Raw genomic sequence first — 19,305 nt, 5'->3', positions numbered from 1 at the left:
GGAGGAGGGGTATATACACTGTATACAGGGAGGAGGAGGGGTATATACACTGTATACAGGGAGGAGGGGTATACACAATGTATACAGGGAGGAGGAGGGGCATATACACAATGTATACAGGGAGGAAGAGGGGCATATACACTGTATACAGTGAGGAGGAGGGGCATATACACTATATACAGGGAGGAGGAGGGCTATATACACTGTATACAGGGAGGAGGAGGGGTATATATACTGTATACAGGGAGGAGGAGGGGTATATACACTGTATACAGGGAGGAGGAGGGGTATATACACTGTATACAGGGAGGAGGAGGGGTATATACACTGTATACAGGGAGGAGGAGGGGCATATACACTGTATACAGGGAGGAGGAGGGGTATATACACTGTATACAGGGAGGAGGAGGGGTATATACACTGTATACAGGGAGGAGGAGGGGCATATACACTGTATACAGGGAGGAGGAGGGGTATATACACTGTATACAGGGAGGAGGAGGGGTATATACACTGTATACAGGGAGGAGGAGGGGTATATACACTGTATACAGGGAGGAGGAGGGGTATATACACTGTATACAGGGAGGAGGAGGGGTATATACACTGTATACAGGGAGGAGGAGGGCTATATACACTGTATACAGGGAGGAGGAGGGGTATATACACTGTATACAGGGAGGAGGAGGGGTATATAAACTGTATACAGGGAGGAGGAGGGGTATATACACTGTATACAGGGAGGAGGAGGGTTATATACACTGTATACAGGGAGGAGGAGGGGTATATACACTGTATATAGGGAGGAGGAGGGGTATATACAGTGTATACACGGCGGCAGCAGCTGACACACTGTCACGACCCTCCTCCTCTGATGACGCTGCGGCTCCGGCCAATGGCAGCGCTGTAGTGCCGTCCTGCAGGGGGCGCAGTGTGCGGGATGTTACAGAGCAGGATGGCGCTGTCCACCATACACAAGGTGCTGATGGTCTCCGGCCTCGTCCTCTGCGTGTCCCTTCTCCTGCCCAAAACCTTCCTGAGCCGCGGGAAGCAGCAGCAGCCGGAGGGTAAGAGGGGGGAGGAGCCTGCGCGTCATGTGACCCCCACATAGCGAACCCCGATACATGTGTATCCACATACCCGGGGGCGGAGCCATAGCAAACCCCTCCCCCACCGGCATCCCCACCAGGTACTGACCCCCGAAACATGCATTACAGGGGATCCCCAATATATAATGATATATGTACAGCCGGTATAACCTGGGGATCTCCTGTATATAATGATATATGTACAGCCGGTATAACCTGGGGATCTCCTGTATATAATGATATATGTACAGCTGGTATAACCTGGGGATCTCCTGTATATAATGATATATGTACAGCCGGTATAACCTGGGGATCTCCTATATATAATGTATATGTACAGCCGGTATAACCTGGGGATCTCCTGTATATAATGATATATGTACAGCCGGTATAACCTGGGGATCTCCTGTATATAATGATATATGTACAGCCGGTATAACCTGGGGATCTCCTGTATATAATGATATATGTACAGCCGGTATAACCTGGGGATCTCCTGTATATAATGATATATGTACAACCGGTATAACCTGGGGATCTCCTGTATATAATGATATATGTACAGCCGGTATAACCTGGGGATCTCCTGTATATAATGATATATGTACAGCCGGTATAACCTGGGGATCTCCTGTATATAGTGATATATGTACAGCCGGTATAACCTGGGGATCTCCTGTATATAGTGATATATGTACAGCCGGTATAACCTGGGGATCTCCTGTATATAGTGATATATGTACAGCCGGTATAACCTGGGGATCTCCTGTATATAATGATATATGTACAGCCGGTATAACCTGGGGATCTCCTGTATATAATGATATATGTACAGCCGGTATAACCTGGGGATCTCCTGTATATAATGATATATGTACAGCCGGTATAACCTGGGGATCTCCTGTATATAATGATATATGTACAGCCGGTATAACCTGGAGATCTCCTGTATATAATGATATATGTACAGCCGGTATAACCTGGGGATCTCCTGTATATAGTGATATATGTACAGCCGGTATAACCTGGGGATCTCCTGTATATAGTGATATATGTACAGCCGGTATAACCTGGGGATCTCCTGTATATAGTGATATATGTACAGCCGGTATAACCTGGGGATCTCCTGTATATAGTGATATATGTACAGCCGGTATAACCTGGGGATCTCCTGTATATAGTGATATATGTACAGCCGGTATAACCTGGGGATCCCCAATATATAATGATATATGTACAGCCGGTATAACCTGGAGATCCCCTGTATATAATGATATATGTACAGCCGGTATAACCTGGGGATCTCCTGTATATAATGATATATGTACAGCCGGTATAACCTGGGGATCCCCTGTATATAATGATGTATGTACAGCCGGTATAACCTGGGGATCTCCTGTATATAATGATATATGTACAGCCGGTATAACCTGGAGATCTCCTGTATATAGTGATATATGTACAGCTGGTATAACCTGGGGATCTCCTGTATATAATGATATATGTACAGCCGGTATAACCTGGGGATCTCCTGTATATAATGATATATGTACAGCCGGTATAACCTGGGGATCTCCTGTATATAATGATATATGTACAGCCGGTATAACCTGGGGATCTCCTGTATATAGTGATATATGTACAGCTTGTATAACCTGGGGATCTCCTGTATATAATGATATATGTACAGCCGGTATAACCTGGAGATCTCCTGTATATAATGATATATGTACAGCCGGTATAACCTGGGGATCTCCTGTATATAATGATATATGTACAGCCGGTATAACCTGGGGATCTCCTGTATATAATGATATATGTACAGCCGGTATAACCTGGGGATCTCCTGTATATAATGATATATGTACAGCCGGTATAACCTGGGGATCTCCTGTATATAATGATATATATGTACAGCCGGTATAACCTGGGGATCTCCTGTATATAATGATATATGTACAGCCGGTATAACCTGGGGATCTCCTGTATATAATGATATATGTACAGCCGGTATAACCTGGGGATCTCCTGTATATAATGATATATGTACAGCCGGTATAACCTGGGGATCTCCTGTATATAATGATATATGTACAGCCGGTATAACCTGGGGATCTCCTGTACATAATGATATATGTACAGCCGGTATAACCTGGAGATCTCCTGTATATAGTGATATATGTACAGCCGGTATAACCTGGGGATCTCCTGTATATAGTGATATATGTACAGCCGGTATAACCTGGGGATCTCCTGTATATAGTGATATATGTACAGCCGGTATAACCTGGGGATCTCCTGTATATAGTGATATATGTACAGCCGGTATAACCTGGAGATCTCCTGTATATAATGATATATGTACAGCCGGTATAACCTGGGGATCTCCTGTATATAATGATATATGTACAGCCGGTATAACCTGGGGATCTCCTGTATATAATGGTATATGTACAGCCGGTATAACCTGGAGATCTCCTGTATATAGTGATATATGTACAGCCGGTATAACCTGGGGATCTCCTGTATATAATGATATATGTACAGCCGGTATAACCTGGGGATCTCCTGTATATAATGATATATGTACAGCCGGTATAACCTGGGGATCTCCTGTATATAATGATATATGTACAGCCGGTATAACCTGGGGATCTCCTGTATATAATGATATATGTACAGCCGGTATAACCTGGGGATCTCCTGTACATAATGATATATGTACAGCCGGTATAACCTGGAGATCTCCTGTATATAGTGATATATGTACAGCCGGTATAACCTGGGGATCTCCTGTATATAATGATATATGTACAGCCCGTATAACCTGGGGATCTCCTGTATATAATGATATATGTACAGCCGGTATAACCTGGGGATCTCCTGTATATAGTGATATATGTACAGCCGGTATAACCTGGGGATCTCCTGTATATAATGATATATGTACAGCCGGTATAACCTGGGGATCTCCTGTATATAATGATATATGTACAGCCGGTATAACCTGGGGATCTCCTGTATATAATGATATATGTACAACCGGTATAACCTGGGGATCTCCTGTATATAATGATATATGTACAGCCGGTATAACCTGGAGATCTCCTGTATATAGTGATATATGTACAGCTGGTATAACCTGGGGATCTCCTGTATATAATGATATATGTACAGCCGGTATAACCTGGGGGTCTCCTGTATATAATGATATATGTACAGCCGGTATAACCTGGGGATCTCCTGTATATAATGATATATGTACAGCCGGTATAACCTGGGGATCTCCTGTATATAGTGATATATGTACAGCCGGTATAACCTGGAGATCTCCTGTATATAATGATATATGTACAGCCGGTATAACCTGGGGATCCCCTGTATATAGTGATATATGTACAGCCGGTATAACCTGGGGATCCCCTGTATATAGTGATATATGTACAGCCGGTATAACCTGGGGATCTCCTGTATATAATGATATATGTACAGCCGCTATAACCTGGGGATCTCCTGTATATAATGATATATGTACAGCCGGTATAACCTGGAGATCTCCTGTATATAATGATATATGTACAGCCGGTATAACCTGGGGATCTCCTGTATATAATGATATATGTACAGCCGGTATAACCTGGGGATCTCCTGTATATAATGATATATGTACAGCCGGTATAACCTGGGGATCTCCTGTATATAATGATATATGTACAGCCGCTATAACCTGGGGATCTCCTGTATATAATGATATATGTACAGGCGGTATAACCTGGGGATCTCCTGTATATAATGATATATGTACAGCCGGTATAACCTGGGGATCTCCTGTATATAATGATATATGTACAGCCGGTATAACCTGGAGATCTCCTGTATATAATGATATATGTACAGCCGCTATAACCTGGGGATCTCCTGTATATAATGATATATGTACAGCCGGTATAACCTGGGGATCTCCTGTATATAATGATATATGTACAGCCGGTATAACCTGGGGATCCCCTGTATATAATGATATATGTACAGCCGGTATAACCTGGGGATCTCCTGTATATAATGGTATCTGTACAGCCGGTATAACCTGGGGATCTCCTGTATATAATGATATATGTACAGCTGGTATAACCTGGGGATCTCCTGTATATAATGATATATGTACAGCCGGTATAACCTGGGGATCTCCTGTATATAATGATATATGTACAGCCGGTATAACCTGGGGATCTCCTGTATATAATGATATATGTACAGCCGCTATAACCTGGAGATCTCCTGTATATAATGATATATGTACAGCCGGTATAACCTGGGGATCTCCTGTATATAGTGATATATGTACAGCCGGTATAACCTGGGGATCTCCTGTATATAATGATATATGTACAGCCGGTATAACCTGGGGATCCCCTGTATATAATGATATATGTACAGCCGGTATAACCTGGGGATCCCCTGTATATAGTGATATATGTACAGCCGGTATAACCTGGGGATCTCCTGTATATGATGATATATGTACAGCCGGTATAACCTGGGGATCCCCTGTATATGATGATATATGTACAGCCGGTATAACCTGGGGATCTCCTGTATATAATGATATATGTACAGCCGCTATAACCTGGAGATCTCCTGTATATAATGATATATGTACAGCCGGTATAACCTGGGGATCTCCTGTATATAGTGATATATGTACAGCCGGTATAACCTGGGGATCTCCTGTATATAATGATATATGTACAGCCGGTATAACCTGGGGATCCCCTGTATATAATGATATATGTACAGCCGGTATAACCTGGGGATCCCCTGTATATAGTGATATATGTACAGCCGGTATAACCTGGGGATCTCCTGTATATGATGATATATGTACAGCCGGTATAACCTGGGGATCTCCTGTATATGATGATATATGTACAGCCGGTATAACCTGGGGATCTCCTGTATATAATGATATATGTACAGCCGGTATAACCTGGGGATCTCCTGTATATAATGATATATGTACAGCCGGTATAACCTGGGGATCTCCTGTATATAGTGATATATGTACAGCCGGTATAACCTGGGGATCTCCTGTATATAGTGATATATGTACAGCCGCTATAACCTGGGGATCTCCTGTATATAGTGATATATGTACAGCTGGTATAACCTGAGGATCTCCTGTATATAATGATATATGTACAGCCGGTATAACCTGGGGATCTCCTGTATATAGTGATATATGTACAGCCGGTATAACCTGGGGATCTCCTGTATATAATGATATATGTACAGCCGGTATAACCTGGGGATCTCCTGTATATAATGATATATGTACAGCCGGTGTAACCTGGGGATCTCCTGTATATAATGATATATGTACAGCCGGTATAACCTGGGGATCTCCTGTATATAATGATATATGTACAGCCGGTATAACCTGGGGATCTCCTGTATATAATGATATATGTACAGCCGGTATAACCTGGGGATCTCCTGTATATAATGATATATGTACAGCCGGTATAACCTGGGGATCTCATGTATATAGTGATATATGTACAGCCGGTATAACCTGGGGATCTCCTGTATATAATGATATATGTACAGCCGGTATAACCTGGGGATCTCCTGTATATAATGATATATGTACAGTCGGTATAACCTGGGGATCTCCTGTATATGATGATATATGTACAGCCGCTATAACCTGGGGATCCCCTGTATATAATGATATATGTACAGCCGGTATAACCTGGGGATCTCCTGTATATAATGATATATGTACAGCCGGTATAACCTGGGGATCTCCTGTATATAATGATATATGTACAGCCGCTATAACCTGGGGATCTCCTGTATATAATGATATATGTACAGCCGGTATAACCTGGAGATCTCCTGTATATAATGATATATGTACAGCCGGTATAACCTGGGGATCTCCTGTATATAGTGATATATATACAGCCGGTATAACCTGGGGATCTCCTGTATATAGTGATATATGTACAGCCGGTATAACCTGGGGATCTCCTGTATATAATGATATATGTACAGCCGCTATAACCTGGGGGTCTCCTGTATATAATGATATATGTACAGCCGGTATAACCTGGGGATCCCCTGTATATAATGATATATGTACAGCCGGTATAACCTGGGGATCTCCTGTATATAATGATATATGTACAGCCGGTATAACCTGGGGATCTCCTGTATATAATGATATATGTACAGCCGGTATAACCTGGGGATCCCCTGTATATAATGATATATGTACAGCCGGTATAACCTGGGGATCCCCTGTATATAGTGATATATGTACAGCCGGTATAACCTGGGGATCTCCTGTATATAATGATATATGTACAGCCGGTATAACCTGGGGATCTCCTGTATATAGTGATATATGTACAGCCGGTATAACCTGGGGATCTCCTGTATATAGTGATATATGTACAGCCGGTATAACCTGGGGATCTCCTGTATATAATGATACATGTACAGCCGGTATAACCTGGGGATCTCCTGTATATAGTGATATATGTACAGCCGGTATAACCTGGGGATCTCCTGTATATAATGATATATGTACAGCCGCTATAACCTGGGGATCCCCTGTATATAATGATATATGTACAGCCGGTATAACCTGGGGATCTCCTGTATATAATGATATATGTACAGCCGGTATAACCTGGGGATCTCCTGTATATAATGATATATGTACAGCCGCTATAACCTGGGGATCTCCTGTATATAATGATATATGTACAGCCGCTATAACCTGGGGATCTCCTGTATATAATGATATATGTACAGCCGCTATAACCTGGGGATCCCCTGTATATAATGATATATGTACAGCCGGTATAACCTGGGGATCTCCTGTATATAATGATATATGTACAGCCGCTATAACCTGGGGATCTCCTGTATATAATGATATATGTACAGCCGGTATAACCTGGGGATCTCCTGTATATAATGATATATGTACAGCCGGTATAACCTGGGGATCTCCTGTATATAATGATATATGTACAGCCGGTATAACCTGGGGATCTCCTGTATATAATGATATATGTACAGCCGGTATAACCTGGGGATCTCCTGTATATAATGATATATGTACAGCCGGTATAACCTGGGGATCTCCTGTATATAATGATATATGTACAGCCGGTATAACCTGGGGATCTCCTGTATATAGTGATATATGTACAGCCGGTATAACCTGGGGATCTCCTGTATATAGTGATATATGTACAGCCGCTATAACCTGGGGATCTCCTGTATATAGTGATATATGTACAGCTGGTATAACCTGAGGATCTCCTGTATATAATGATATATGTACAGCCGGTATAACCTGGGGATCTCCTGTATATAATGATATATGTACAGCCGGTATAACCTGGGGATCTCCTGTATATAATGATATATGTACAGCCGGTGTAACCTGGGGATCTCCTGTATATAATGATATATGTACAGCCGGTATAACCTGGGGATCTCCTGTATATAATGATATATGTACAGCCGGTGTAACCTGGGGATCTCCTGTATATAATGATATATGTACAGCCGGTATAACCTGGGGATCTCCTGTATATAATGATATATGTACAGCCGGTATAACCTGGGGATCTCATGTATATAGTGATATATGTACAGCTGGTATAACCTGGGGATCTCCTGTATATAATGATATATGTACAGCCGGTATAACCTGGGGATCTCCTGTATATGATGATATATGTACAGCCGCTATAACCTGGGGATCCCCTGTATATAATGATATATGTACAGCCGCTATAACCTGGGGATCCCCTGTATATAATGATATATGTACAGCCGGTATAACCTGGGGATCTCCTGTATATAATGATATATGTACAGCCGGTATAACCTGGGGATCTCCTGTATATAATGATATATGTACAGCCGCTATAACCTGGGGATCTCCTGTATATAATGATATATGTACAGCCGGTATAACCTGGAGATCTCCTGTATATAATGATATATGTACAGCCGGTATAACCTGGGGATCTCCTGTATATAATGATATATGTACAGCCGGTATAACCTGGGGATCCCCTGTATATAATGATATATGTACAGCCGGTATAACCTGGGGATCTCCTGTATATAATGGTATCTGTACAGCCGGTATAACCTGGGGATCTCCTGTATATAATGATATATGTACAGCCGGTATAACCTGGGGATCTCCTGTATATAATGATATATGTACAGCCGGTATAACCTGGGGATCTCCTGTATATAATGATATATGTACAGCCGGTATAACCTGGGGATCTCCTGTATATAATGATATATGTACAGCCGCTATAACCTGGAGATCTCCTGTATATAATGATATATGTACAGCCGGTATAACCTGGGGATCTCCTGTATATAGTGATATATGTACAGCCGGTATAACCTGGGGATCTCCTGTATATAATGATATATGTACAGCCGGTATAACCTGGGGATCCCCTGTATATAATGATATATGTACAGCCGGTATAACCTGGGGATCCCCTGTATATAGTGATATATGTACAGCCGGTATAACCTGGGGATCTCCTGTATATGATGATATATGTACAGCCGGTATAACCTGGGGATCTCCTGTATATAATGATATATGTACAGCCGGTATAACCTGGGGATCTCCTATATATAATGATATATGTACAGCCGGTATAACCTGGGGATCTCCTGTATATAATGATATATGTACAGCCGGTATAACCTGGGGATCTCCTGTATATAATGATATATGTACAGCCGGTATAACCTGGGGATCTCCTGTATATAATGATATATGTACAGCCGGTATAACCTGGAGATCTCCTGTATATAATGATATATGTACAGCTGGTATAACCTGGGGATCCCCTGTATATGATGATATATGTACAGCCGGTATAACCTGGGGATCTCCTGTATATAATGATATATGTACAGCCGCTATAACCTGGAGATCTCCTGTATATAATGATATATGTACAGCCGGTATAACCTGGGGATCTCCTGTATATAGTGATATATGTACAGCCGGTATAACCTGGGGATCTCCTGTATATAATGATATATGTACAGCCGGTATAACCTGGGGATCCCCTGTATATAATGATATATGTACAGCCGGTATAACCTGGGGATCCCCTGTATATAGTGATATATGTACAGCCGGTATAACCTGGGGATCTCCTGTATATGATGATATATGTACAGCCGGTATAACCTGGGGATCTCCTGTATATGATGATATATGTACAGCCGGTATAACCTGGGGATCTCCTGTATATAATGATATATGTACAGCCGGTATAACCCGGGGATCTCCTGTATATAATGATATATGTACAGCCGCTATAACCTGGGGATCTCCTGTATATAATGATATATGTACAGCCGGTATAACCTGGGGATCTCCTGTATATAATGATATATGTACAGCCGGTATAACCTGGGTATATAGTGATATATGTACAGCCGCTATAACCCGGGGATCTCCTGTATATAATGATATATGTACAGCCGGTATAACCTGGGGATCTCCTGTATATAATGATATATGTACAGCCGGTATAACCTGGGGATCTCCTGTATATAATGATATATGTACAGCCGGTATAACCTGGGTATATAGTGATATATGTACAGCCGCTATAACCTGGGTATACACTGATACATGTACAGCCGCTATAACCTGGGTATATAGTGATATATGTACAGCCGCTATAACCCGGGGATCTCCTGTATATAATGATATATGTACAGCCGGTATAACCTGGGGATCCCCTGTATATAATGATATATGTACAGCCGGTATAACCTGGGGATCTCCTGTATATAGTGATATATGTACAGCCGGTATAACCTGGGGATCTCCTGTATATAGTGATATATGTACAGCCGGTATAACCTGGGGATCTCCTGTATATAGTGATATATGTACAGCCGGTATAACCTGGGGATCTCCTGTATATAATGATATATGTACAGCCGGTATAACCTGGGGATCTCCTGTATATAATGATATATGTACAGCCGGTATAACCTGGGGATCTCCTGTATATAATGATATATGTACAGCCGGTATAACCTGGGGATCTCCTGTATATAATGATATATGTACAGCCGGTATAACCTGGGGATCTCCTGTATATAGTGATATATGTACAGCCGGTATAACCTGGGGATCTCCTGTATATAGTGATATATGTACAGCCGGTATAACCTGGGGATCTCCTGTATATAGTGATATATGTACAGCCGGTATAACCTGGGGATCTCCTGTATATAATGATATATGTACAGCCGGTATAACCTGGGGATCTCCTGTATATAATGATATATGTACAGCCGGTATAACCTGGGGATCTCCTGTATATAATGATATATGTACAGCCGGTATAACCTGGGGGTGTCCTGTATATAATGATATATGTACAGCCGCTATAACCTGGGGATCTCCTGTATATAGTGATATATGTATTTTCTCCTTCCTTATATGCAGGGGGCTCTGGCCGCTTCCCCTCCTCGGTTCCTCATGGGAAGGCTGTGGACAGCCGCTCTGGGGGTTTCCCTCGCTCCCACCTATCTGAGGCTGTGTCTAAGGCGAAGGCCGGGGGCGGGGGCAGTAACAGTCGGCAGAGTCTGGTTGGGCAGATTATCCCCATCTATGGTTTTGGAATATTATTATATATTCTCTATATACTCTTCAAGGTAAGTGATACCTGTAATAACATGCAGCGTGATCTGTATATAAATGTAGTAGAAGGTGCAATGCTCTGCAGATCAGGACACGTCACTATGTGTATGTCAGGAGGTAGAGGTAGCAATGCTCTGCAGAGGGGGTGTAATATGCTGCAGGACACGTCACTATGTGTAGGTCAGGAGGTAGAGGTAGCAATGCTCTGCAGAGGGGGTGTAATATGCTGCAGGACACGTCACTATGTGTAGGTCAGGAGGTAGAGGTAGCAATGCTCTGCAGAGGGGGTGTAATATGCTGCAGGACACGTCACTATGTGTATGTCAGGAGGTAGAGGTAGCAATGCTCTGCAGAGGGGGTGTAATATGCTGCAGGACACGTCACTATGTGTAGGTCAGGAGGTAGAGGTAGCAATGCTCTGCAGAGGGGGTGTAATATGCTGCAGGACACGTCACTATGTGTAGGTCAGGAGGTAGAGGTAGCAATGCTCTGCAGAGGGGGTGTAATATGCTGCAGGACACGTCACTATGTGTAGGTCAGGAGGTAGAGGTAGCAATGCTCTGCAGAGGGGGTGTAATATGCTGCAGGACACGTCACTATGTGAAGGTCAGGAGGTAGAGGTAGCAATGCTCTGCAGAGGTGGTGTAATATGCTGCAGGACACGTCACTATGTGTATGTCAGGAGGTAGAGGTAGCAATGCTCTGCAGAAGTGGTGTAATATGCTGCAGGACACGTCACTATGTGTTTGTGTCAGATGGTAGAGATGGCAATGCTCTGCAGAGGGTGTGTAATATGCTGCAGGACACGTTGATATGCTTGTAGCTTATAATGAATTAGTGATGATCATTTGTTGTTTGTTTATGTTTTCTGTTGTTTCTTTTCTTACTTTTGATACTTTGTTGCAGTCTCCGCCTCCCCTGGCTCCTCCTCTCTTCTTATCCTCCTCTTTTCCTCTTCTCCTCTTCCTCTCGGCCTCCGCTCTGATCCTTCTGTTTTCCTCTTCTCCTCTTCCTCTCGGCCTCCGCTCTGATCCTTCTGTTTTCCTCTTCTCCTCTTCCTCTCGGCCTCCGCTCTGATCCTTCTGTTTTCCTCTTCTCCTCTTCCTCTCGGCCTCCGCTCTGATCCTTCTGTTTACCTCTTCTCACATTTTTTGGTGTTTTTCTCTTTTTAGCTTTCATCTAAAGGTAAAAATGTGAATCTGGAGCCAAAAAGTGTCCCCATCGTCAACGGCAACCTGAAGAGGAAGATCAGTGAGTGGGGGTCTCTAGTACTGGGGTCATAGATCTGCATGGGGTGGAGCCTAATACACCTTGTTGTCACAGCCCCGCCCCTTTATCATCCAGCATCCCAGGATGGGGCCCCGGTCATCTCTGCCCATAACTCCTATCATTTCCCCCCATTATAATGATATAATCATAGGAGGGTCCACAGCGCCCCCCGAATATCTCACCTCTCATTACAGCCGACTACGAGCTCAGCCAACTCCAGGACAAACTGCGGGAGACGGAGGAGGCCATGGAGAGGATCATCACCCGCCTGGGGCCCCACAGCCAGAGGTCAGGCTACTGCTCCCTGTTATCAGCCATTGCATCCCGGGGAGAGGAGACTGTACAGGGGGATACAATCTATTACTCTCTGTTATCAGCCATTACATCCCGGGGAGAGGAGACTGTACAGGGGGGGATACAATCTATTACTCTCTGTTATCAGCCATTACATCCCGGGGAGAGGAGACTGTACAGGGGGGGATACAATCTATTACTCTCTGTTATCAGCCATTACACCCCGGGGAGAGGAGACTGTACAGGGGGGGATACAATCTATTACTCTCTGTTATCAGCCATTACACCCCGGGGAGAGGAGACTGTACAGGAGGATACAATCTATTACTCTCTGTTATCAGCCATTACACCCCGGGGAGAGGAGACTGTACAGGGGGGGGATACAATCTATTACTCTCTGTTATCAGCCATTACACCCCGGGGAGAGGAGACTGTACAGGGGGGATACAATCTATTACTCTCTGTTATCAGCCATTACACCCCGGGGAGAGGAGACTGTACAGGAGGGGATACAATCTATTACTCTCTGTTATCAGCCATTACATCCCGGGGAGAGGAGACTGTACAGGGAGGGGATACAATCTATTACTCTCTGTTATCAGCCATTACATCCCGGGGAGAGGAGACTGTACAGGGGGGGATACAATCTATTACTCTCTGTTATCAGCCATTACATCCCGGGGAGAGGAGACTGTACAGGGAGGGATACAATCTATTACTCTCTGTTATCAGCCATTACATCCCGGGGAGAGGAGACTGTACAGGGGGGATACAATCTATTACTCTCTGTTATCAGCCATTACATCCCGGGGAGAGGAGACTGTACAGGGGGGGATACAATCTATTACTCTCTGTTATCAGCCACTACATCCCGGGGAGAGGAGACTGTACAGGGGGGGATACAATCTATTACTCTCTGTTATCAGCCATTACATCCCGGGGAGAGGAGACTGTACAGGGGGGGATACAATCTATTACTCTCTGTTATCAGCCACTACATCCCGGGGAGAGGAGACTGTACAGGGGGGATACAATCTATTACTCTCTGTTATCAGCCATTACATCCCGGGGAGAGGAGACTGTACAGAGGGGATACAATCTATTACTCTCTGTTATCAGCCATTACATCCCGGGGAGAGGAGACTGTACAGGGGGGGATACAATCTATTACTCTCTGTTATCAGCCATTACACCCCGGGGAGAGGAGACTGTACAGGGGGGATACAATCTATTACTCTCTGTTATCAGCCATTACATCCCGGGGAGAGGAGACTGTACAGGGGGGATACAATCTATTACTCTCTGTTATCAGCCATTACATCCCGGGGAGAGGAGACTGTACAGGGGGGATACAATCTATTACTCTCTGTTATCAGCCATTACATCCCGGGGAGAGGGGACTGTACAGGGGGGGGGGATACAATCTATTACTCTCTGTTATCAGCCATTACATCCCGGGGAGAGGAGACTGTACATGGGGGATACAATCTATTACTCTCTGTTATCAGCCATTACATCCCGGGGAGAGGAGACTGTACAGGGGGGATACAATCTATTACTCTCTGTTATCAGCCATTACATCCCGGGGAGAGGAGACTGTACAGGGGGGATACAATCTATTACTCTCTGTTATCAGCCATTACATCCCGGGGAGAGGAGACTGTACAGGGGGGGGGGATACAATCTATTACTCTCTGTTATCAGCCATTACATCCCGGGGAGAGGAGACTGTACATGGGGGATACAATCTATTACTCTCTGTTATCAGCCATTACATCCCGGGGAGAGGAGACTGTACAGGGGGGGTACAATCTATTACTCTCTGTTATCAGCCATTACATCCCGGGGAGAGGAGACTGTACAGAGGGGATACAATCTATTACTCTCTGTTATCAGCCATTACATCCCGGGGAGAGGAGACTGTACAGGGGGGATACAATCTATTACTCTCTGTTATCAGCCATTACATCCCGGGGAGAGGAGACTGTACAGGGGGGGATACAATCTATTACTCTCTGTTATCAGCCATTACACCCCGGGGAGAGGAGACTGTACAGGGGGGGATACAATCTATTACTCTCTGTTATCAGCCATTACATCCCGGGGAGAGGAGACTGTACAGGGGGATACAATCTATTACTCTCTGTTATCAGCCATTACACCCCGGGGAGAGGAGACTGTACAGGGGGGGATACAATCTATTACTCTCTGTTATCAGCCATTACATCCCGGGGAGAGGAGACTGTACAGGGGGGGATACAATCTATTACTCTCTGTTATCAGCCATTACATCCCGGGGAGAGGAGACTGTACAGGGGGGGATACAATCTATTACTCTCTGTTATCAGCCATTACATCCCGGGGAGAGGAGACTGTACAGGGGGGGATACAATCTATTACTCTCTGTTATCAGCCATTACACCCCGGGGAGAGGAGACCGTACAGGGGGGATACAATCTATTACTCTCTGTTATCAGCCATTACACCCCGGGGAGAGGAGACTGTACAGGGGGGATACAATCTATTACTCTCTGTTATCAGCCATTACATCCCGGGGAGAGGAGACTGTACAGGAGGGATACAATCTATTACTCTCTGTTATCAGCCATTACACCCCGGGGAGAGGAGACTGTACAGGGGGGGGATACAATCTATTACTCTCTGTTTCAGCCATTACACCCCGGGGAGAGGAGACTGTACAGGGGGAGGATACAATCTATTACTCTCTGTTATCAGCCATTACACCCCGGGGAGAGGAGACTGTACAGGGGGGATACAATCTATTACTCTCTGTTATCAGCCATTACATCCCGGGGAGAGGAGACTGTACAGGGGGATACAATCTATTACTCTCTGTTATCAGCCATTACATCCCGGGGAGAGGAGACTGTACAGGGGGGATACAATCTATTACTCTCTGTTATCAGCCATTACATCCCGGGGAGAGGAGACTGTACAGGGGGGGATACAATCTATTACTCTCTGTTATCAGCCATTACATCCCGGGGAGAGGAGACTGTACAGGGGGGGATACAATCTATTACTCTCTGTTATCAGCCATTACACCCCGGGGAGAGGAGACTGTACAGGGGGGATACAATCTATTACTCTCTGTTATCAGCCATTACATCCCGGGGAGAGGAGACTGTACAGGGGGGGATACAATCTATTACTCTCTGTTATCAGCCATTACACCCCGGGGAGAGGAGACTGTACAGGGGGGGATACAATCTATTACTCTCTGTTATCAGCCATTACATCCCGGGGAGAGGAGACTGTACAGGGGGGATACAATCTATTACTCTCTGTTATCAGCCATTACACCCCGGGGAGAGGAGACTGTACAGGGGGGGGGGATACAATCTATTACTCTCTGTTATCAGCCATTACATCCCGGGGAGAGGAGACTGTACAGGGGGGGGATACAATCTATTACTCTCTGTTATCAGCCATTACACCCCGGGGAGAGGAGACTGTACAGGGGGGGGATACAATCTATTACTCTCTGTTATCAGCCATTACATCCCGGGGAGAGGAGACTGTACAGGGGGGATACAATCTATTACTCTCTGTTATCAGCCATTACACCCCGGGGAGAGGAGACTGTACAGGGGGGGGATACAATCTATTACTCTCTGTTATCAGCCATTACACCCCGGGGAGAGGAGACTGTACAGGGGGGATACAATCTATTACTCTCTGTTATCAGCCATTACACCCCGGGGAGAGGAGACTGTACAGGGGGGATACAATCTATTACTCTCTGTTATCAGCCATTACATCCCGGGGAGAGGAGACTGTACAGGGGGGGATACAATCTATTACTCTCTGTTTCAGCCATTACACCCCGGGGAGAGGAGACTGTACAGGGGGGGATACAATCTATTACTCTCTGTTATCAGCCATTACATCCTGGGGAGAGGAGACTGTACAGGGGGGATACAATCTATTACTCTCTGTTATCAGCCATTACATCCCGGGGAGAGGAGACTGTACAGGGGGGATACAATCTATTACTCTCTGTTATCAGCCATTACACCCCGGGGAGAGGAGACTGTACAGGGGGGATACAATCTATTACTCTCTGTTATCAGCCATTACACCCCGGGGAGAGGAGACTGTACAGGGGGGGATACAATCTATTACTCTCTGTTATCAGTCGTGACTAGGGTCGCACCTCTATATTTTCGGCAGGGATAAGAATGTCAGTGATGATGAGGAGCAGCAGCTTCTGCAGAGACTGAAGGAGATCACTCGGGTGATGAAGGAGGGGAAGGTCCTGGAAGGCGTCTCTCCGGAGCAGGAGGCAGAGGAGACTCCGTACATGGAGGAGTGGGAAGGTGCGGGGGGGGGGGGGGGGGGGGGCTGCTGTGACATCGTCCTTTATACTCCACTCAGATCCTAAACAGCAACTACTTGCTACCATAATGGACGTCCCTCTGATAGTGCCTCCTGGCGCATGGACGTCCCTCTGATAGTTCTTCCTGGCGCATGGACGTCCCTCTGATAGTTCTTCCTGTCTCTAGAGATTGAAACAATGTAACGATATTGTGTTATTGGTGCAGGTTACCCAGAAGAGACGTATCCGATATACGACCCCTCTGAGCGCCAGCGGCGGCCGGATACGATTGTGGTGGAGCGCTCGTTGCTGACTCAGCCCTCGGCGGAGGAGATTGCGGAGCAGATGGAATTCATGGAGGATTATAATAATTATTGCACGGAGCTGACAGCGGGGGATGGGGGCGACCCGGGGGATGACCCCCAACACAGCCCCATCATCACCCCGGAGGAGGAGGAGCTCAGCGAAGAGCAGAGCGACGAGGAAGACCCCGCAATCATAGCCGAGAACGCCGGCTTCAGCTCAGACAGTGAGGCCGAGGCTGCGGGGACAGATCTGGCTGTGACTAGAGACTTACAGGAGAACATCAATAACTCCATCCAGGACCAGACACAATCACTGCGCAAGAGGAGCAAAAAGACCCCAGAATGCTAAACACCCCCAAATCTGGTGATAAAACTCTGAGCGTCAGGACCACAGAGCGGTCAGGTGATCGCAACGCACGGATATAGGCACCGCCCCCAAATGTGACATGTATAACGCACGATGTACAGGAATTATACAGATTATACACCACCACTAGGGGGAGCTCACTACATACACATTATACACCACCACTAGGGGGAGCTCACTACATACAGATTATACACCACCACTAGGGGGAGATCACTACATACACATTATATACCACCACTAGGAGGAGATCACTACATACACATTATACATCACCACTAGGGGGAGATCACTACATACACATTATACATCACCACTAGGGGGAGATCACTACATACAGATTATACACCACCACTAGGAGGAGATCACTACATACACATTATACACCACCACTAGGGGGAGCTCACTACATACACATTATACACCACCACTAGGGGGAGATCACTACATACACATTATACACCACCACTAGGGGGAGATCACTACATACAGATTATACACCACCACTAGGAGGAGATCACTACATACAGATTATACACCACCACTAGGAGGAGATCACTACATACAGATTATACACCACCACTAGGAGGAGATCACTACATACACATTATACACCACCACTAGGGGGAGATCACTACATACACATTATACACCACCACTAGGGGGAGATCACTACATACACATTATACACCACCACTAGGGGGAGATCACTACATACACATTATACACCACCACTAGGAGGAGATCACTACATGCAGATTATACACCACCACTAGGGGGAGATCACTACATACACATTATACACCACCACTAGGAGGGGATCACTACATACAGATTATACACCACCACTAGGGGGAGATCACTACATACACATTATACACCACCACTAGGGGGAGATCACTACATAC

The 19,305-nt window shown here is 45.0% G+C and overlaps 1 protein-coding gene across 1 annotated transcript; it reads left to right on the top strand.

Moving 5' to 3' along the window:
• Positions 1-941: 941 nt before the first annotated feature.
• Positions 942-18,645, top strand: LOC140134317 (protein RIC-3-like). The gene is made up of 6 exons (XM_072154914.1): positions 942-1,067; positions 11,629-11,837; positions 12,996-13,074; positions 13,287-13,380; positions 17,581-17,726; positions 17,952-18,645. Exons 1-6 carry the CDS (start codon positions 956-958, stop codon positions 18,377-18,379), a joined length of 1,068 nt encoding a protein of 355 aa, XP_072011015.1. The 5' UTR covers positions 942-955; the 3' UTR covers positions 18,380-18,645.
• Positions 18,646-19,305: the final 660 nt, after the last annotated feature.

This window comes from Engystomops pustulosus, chromosome 5 (genome assembly GCF_040894005.1).
Source record: "Engystomops pustulosus chromosome 5, aEngPut4.maternal, whole genome shotgun sequence".
In the NCBI taxonomy this organism is placed as follows: domain Eukaryota; kingdom Metazoa; phylum Chordata; class Amphibia; order Anura; family Leptodactylidae; genus Engystomops; species Engystomops pustulosus.
The sequence above is the reverse complement of the archived record's forward strand: the minus strand, read 5'-3'. Positions and strand labels throughout refer to the sequence as shown.

Coding starts and splice junctions, on each gene's coding strand:
- LOC140134317 (XM_072154914.1), top strand. CDS start 956: ATGGCGCTGTCCACCATACACAAGGTGCTGATGGTCTCCGGCCTCGTC. Junction 1,068..11,628: donor GAAGCAGCAGCAGCCGGAGG/GTAAGAGGGGGG, acceptor CCTTATATGCAG/GGGGCTCTGGCCGCTTCCCC. Junction 11,838..12,995: donor TTCTCTATATACTCTTCAAG/GTAAGTGATACC, acceptor TTCTCTTTTTAG/CTTTCATCTAAAGGTAAAAA.